Consider the following 5,265-nt stretch of genomic DNA (forward strand, 5'->3'; position numbering starts at 1 on the left):
ATATAAGATCAGGATTGACTTATTTAGGCATCCATATTATCCCCTCTCTAACTGATTTGTATAAGGCCAATTTTACTCCTTTAATCCAGCGTATTAAGCAGGATCTCACCCGTTGGTCCAGTTTCCCTTTGTAATTACTGGGGAGGGTACACCTATTTAAAATGAAGGTTCTACCAACCGTGAAGCAGTCTGGCTTCACTATTCACCTATTTCGCACTTTCGTTGTAATCAAAACTGTATAAAATTATTTTAATTATACAAATCAAGTACAAACTACATACATTTTTACATACTAATGCCAACAGCAAAGGACATGCTGAAGAAAACAAACAGGTAGTGGTTTAAAAACATTTTGATAGTGCTGCACAGCAAATGAGGTCAGAAGGGTTACAGAGATTAACCTTTACTTTTGGTTTAAACACATCAATATAGCAACAAACTTGGTTCACTTAGCCTATATTCTGTACGAAAAACTGTTGAAAGCAAAAACAAATGCTTGCCACAACAGTCAGGGGCAGTCACTTTCAAAAACCAATATGAGTAAACACTGAAAAACTGAGGGTTGCAATACAAAAACAGTTAATCGCCCTACAAACAATGCTGATTTGATAAGATTCTTAAACAATCTTATTCCACACACTGAAAAAACCATTATGACTCAGTGAGCATAAGTCAACTCTCAAATGATGTCAGAGAAAGAGGAAACGTCATACATGACACTCAAACAAATCATTCAAAATGACTGAGTAACATGAACATCATGCTTACCTACAGCTGTTTTATTATTTCTAAGTCATATTCCAGCTTCCCTTGGTCAGCCACTGTTCAGCTAGCCTTACAACGTTTGGTTTACATGTGCTGACATTTCAACTAAACTTGACTTTCAACATGAGAAATGCAAGCATGCACACCCTGTCAACGTAGTCCAAAATACTACATTGCACAGTAATACAGCAAAGTGACAGTAGGCTGTTCATTCATTAAACTTGAAAAAGGTAGCATAACATGTGTAACAGTGTACAAAAACATACAAATCAAGATTTCCACACATAATCGGCCAAATGCAGAGTAACAGAACAACACAACTTTTTGACAAGAAAATGTTCACTTCAAATGTGAAGATTATAAAAATAACATTCATATCACATTAAATATTACTAGTAGTAGTCGGTCACTCCAATATTTAAGAATGAGCTTAATTGGGTAACCACAGCTTTGAACAATGTCTAAGTCTGTAGTTTACTTCAAGATAGCTTTGGCCTGTGTAAAATACAGCATAAGGAGGATGTAGTCTACACATGGACTATTGGCTTGTAAAATTCCATTGTTAGCAGACAGTATGTAAATTGTAGTGCATGACTGGTTCCAATACACGCAATCAGAAAACACTGCTGGCCTCATTTCCCTTTGTCCTATTGATATTTCTGACTTCCTGCTTTGAGTAAAAATTAGTGGCATGGCGGGCCATTCTCTTGTTAACAAGTTGGGACGACAAAGCACCACACTGGATGGAGAAGTCTCTAAAGGCCACTTTTCCATCTGGCATCTCATCAGCTAGTCCTGGGTCCCTCACTGGAGGTCGCCACAGTTTGGGGTGGAAGCAGCAGTAGTACAAGGTTTTAAAGGTGAGTCCAAGGAGGTAGGTGATAGGCAGAGCAGTGAGCACAACACAGGCATAGGACCGTGTCAGGACTAGGTCCCGGTAGCACCACCAAGTGGCCAACAGGATCCCTCCATCCAAGGTCATAAAACAGTGATAGATGACGCTCCTGCCCCTGGTCTGCCCCTCTGCCACATTAAACCAGCTGAAGTACCAGATGAGACCTACAGTGGCCCGGTAGAGCCACTCCCCAGCTGTGCTGTCCATGAAGTTAGTTTTTTGTTGCCAGGCCCAGAACACAAAAACAGGCCACAGCAACAGAAAGTGGGCAGCGATGTAGTTTGGCAGGACGGAGGCAAAGAGGGCGATGGCTGCCACTCGCGGGGCAATCAGCAGCAGGTTCCACAGAAAGTACACCAAAGAAGAGCACCAACCCTGCTGAGCCTTGTCTGGAAGGAACGAGCGCAGGGAGCGGTGATAGTCTACCACCATCCAGGCTATGGAAGTTGTTGATGCAGCAACACTCACACCTACAAAACGGAAATTGTGTAAACAGTCATCAGCAAATGAGAAGTGGAATAGTGATTCACAGGTTGACTCAGTTTCACCACACCTGCAGTTTTACCTGTGGCATCTGCAGGGCTGGGTAAAAAAAAAAGTGTTGAAGAAGATTGGGCAGGTTGCAGGCTCATGCATAGAAAAATATATTTTCAGATTATCAGAGGAAATCAGCAATTAATATCCCTAAACTTAATTTACTAAAATTTTTTCATTCAGATCTGGACCAGTCTAGTGCATGATCAGTCTTATAAATGGCAGCCTACTTAGACGCCTTTTCGATTCTTTTGGCCGTTTCAATTGCACAATAATTCACAGTTCCACAATACGTGCAAGGTTTCAGCTGAACTTTGCAAGTGATGAAACAAATTTGCAGCTAACTTGCTTCAGATGTGTTGATCAGATGCAGTGATTTATTTCAATTCTATTACGCACGGAACAAACAGTGCACTGCAGGTTTGAGCGACAAACAAGCAATTTCCATCAAAATGTCCATCAAATTCTCATTTTAAGGGTTAGTCTCTTTAATAGCCTATAAAACGAGCGTAAACCTAGATAGTTATTCTGTGTTTCAGCATTACAGCTATAATAAGCAAATCATTTAGCCTAAGCATATAGTATGGTATACCGTTTATTTTAGAATACATTTATAAACAGGGGAAAAAAATTAAAGCACTTTACAGGTAGCAGATCTACTGATATCCATTTGCCTACTGCAGGTTGGGTTGTGGGCGGGTCAATTAAAGCTGCGGACATGTTCAGGTGGCTCCAGAGCTGACCCACACATCCCTTAAATAGACACAGTCAGAAGAACAATGTGCTGTCACTATCTCACCACTGAATGACGTTCTCTCTTTATGCACTTAAAAAAAATCCCTTCATAGCCCTAATTTACTTCTCTTTTATGATCTGGCAGTTGCAGGATTGTTCCCTGAGTATTGTGAGGGCATGAGGGACCTCACACTACTTACACTCCTAATTTTTCAGTTGCAGATTGGTGATCTAGCAGTCACTGCAAGTCTCTCAGGATAAGAGTGAGTGAAATGCTTGAAATGTAATCCAATGTAACCAATTTCTAAGCAGCATTTTCACATTTTACCTCCAGAGTGCCTCTGCTTAATCCAATTATACAGGTCTATGGGTTCTGATTATCTGTTAGTCTTGTCAGATAAAACTGAGGCATAAAGTAACTCACATTGTACAGTCCTGGCCTTGTTGGTGTGCAGCATAATGTATGTCATGAGGGTGAGCTGAGGGGCGCTCTCGCAGAAGGTCTCAATGAGCCGCAGCATGCTGAGGTCATGCATCAGGTAAATAGCATACTCTGACCCCTGCTCCTTTCGCCACCAAACCCGGAAGCCTTGCCATATTGCAGAGATGTGCCTGCATGGATAAATGGTATGAAATAAGTCTGAACAGGAGTTCTCATCACATTATCTGCACCAAGTAATGTATGCAAACTGGCATTATCCCTAAAGGGAATTTATCATCATTGCCTGAAGCCAAGAAAGCCATCAAAATGCATCATGTAATTGACTCCTTACATGTGCATTTAGAACCAAAATGCCAAAATCATTTTATCTGTCTAGGTAGGTATACAAATTCAGACTGGCTCGATCATTTAAACATTACATAATGAGCATTTGGACAACAAAAACCACATGCATGATCTGGCTCACTGATCTGCGCCTTGTTTACAAAACTGAAGCAGGGTTATATCTACCTGCAAAAGAAGCCCAGTTGGAAGACGTGCAAAAGGCAGGTGAGTTTTACGCGGTCGCCAAACAAAACAGTGTCCGCCGAGGTCTGTGCGTTGAACCCTTGCAGCTCTTTGTCGTATTTGAGCCAGAACCAGCTGAACATCTGGACCACCACAGACGACAGAACCATGAGGCCGACCAGCACCCCGAACCAGAAAAAGTCACCGTGGGAGTAAAACTCGGTGGCCACCCACAGGTCAGATCCCCAGTCGAACAAATACGTGCACACGCCGATTAGTGAGAAAAATAAATCAAGCCATGAATATTTAGTTAAGTCCATGGCTGGGTCGGGAGGCAATCTGGTTGACGTTAGCCAACACCGACCAAGTTAATCCTTTTCATGTACCGTTATTTCCCCCATGCGACCTCACCTTCTTCTGCACAGTGAAACTGCACCTCGTTACTTTCTTTACCGGGACATAGGGTCACCCCGCTCATGTTTGCTCAGTTGCGCTGCGTGTAAGTAAAGTGTGGATGGTTTCCTTGTTTGGTATGAAAAGTTTTACAAAAAACTTCCAACAAGGCGGGCAAGCAAGCCGTGACTACTGCTCAGATTGAGGCGGTATTAATTAAGCTCCTCCCACCGCAAGTCAAACCCGTGTACGGCATGTCGCAAAACCAGGCTTGGAGAACAATGGCCAATCGAATGATCAGTTGTTAAATCAATCAGTGGAACTCAATCTATTTATCACATTTCGTATGTTGAAATACAGTGCAATAGACCCCTGAAACCCGACATCATACCCAAATAAGTGATACGGATCCAACCCTTTTTCGGTACAATGCAAAAATTCATAGGGTGTAATTTACACCACAGTAGTGTACCGTGGGCTTTCAGTCATCAGTCAGGGCCTTCAATAACGAACTGCACCCCCCCCACACACACACACACACACAAACACAAATTTCTCATATGGGTGCCAATACAGCCAACATAGCCACATACAAAATACACTATCATGCACTATACACTACTGGATCAACACCAACAAGACAGCTGATCTTCAACAACCACAACGTACACCACTGTTTAGCTATTGCAGCATCCCCATCAGAACTTCCTTTATGTCACTCCACCAGAGTGCACACGCACACCACATGGCACAAAAACAAAAACAACAAGAATGCACTCAGTAGCTCTCCGCCAGGCGACAAACCACCCATTTTTTCGACTACCGGAAGAATAGGCCCTTATTAAAAGACTTCAGATGCGTTAACCGTCGCGGTTTTCATGATGAATGTAGGCGTATGACTTTCGTTCATTCTAAAGCAATTAAAAAAACGGTAATGAAACAGCCCAGCCATGGGAAATGTTTTATTGTAGCTACTGAGGTGATTTCCAGCTGT

The 5,265-nt window shown here is 42.3% G+C and overlaps 1 protein-coding gene across 1 annotated transcript; it reads right to left on the reverse strand.

The window, feature by feature from the left end:
- Nucleotides 1-1,378: 1,378 nt before the first annotated feature.
- Nucleotides 1,379-4,310, reverse strand: xkr8.3 (XK related 8, tandem duplicate 3). The gene is made up of 3 exons (XM_056298006.1): nt 3,882-4,310; nt 3,354-3,541; nt 1,379-2,130 (listed from the first exon to the last, which is right to left on the reverse strand). Exons 1-3 carry the CDS (start codon nt 4,196-4,198, stop codon nt 1,379-1,381), a joined length of 1,257 nt encoding a protein of 418 aa, XP_056153981.1. The 5' UTR covers nt 4,199-4,310.
- Between the last annotated feature and the right edge of the window lie 955 nt (nt 4,311-5,265).

The sequence above is a fragment of the Lampris incognitus genome, chromosome 18 (genome assembly GCF_029633865.1).
Source record: "Lampris incognitus isolate fLamInc1 chromosome 18, fLamInc1.hap2, whole genome shotgun sequence".
NCBI classification, from domain to species: domain Eukaryota; kingdom Metazoa; phylum Chordata; class Actinopteri; order Lampriformes; family Lampridae; genus Lampris; species Lampris incognitus.

Bases quoted from the DNA above. Each gene is read 5' to 3' on its own strand.
- xkr8.3 (XM_056298006.1), bottom strand. From the start codon at position 4,198: ATGGACTTAACTAAATATTCATGGCTTGATTTATTTTTCTCACTAATC. The intron at 3,542-3,881 runs GTAGATATAACC...TTATCCATGCAG, and splicing joins CAACTGGGCTTCTTTTGCAG to GCACATCTCTGCAATATGGC. The intron at 2,131-3,353 runs GTGAGTTACTTT...TCCGTTTTGTAG, and splicing joins CAAGGCCAGGACTGTACAAT to GTGTGAGTGTTGCTGCATCA.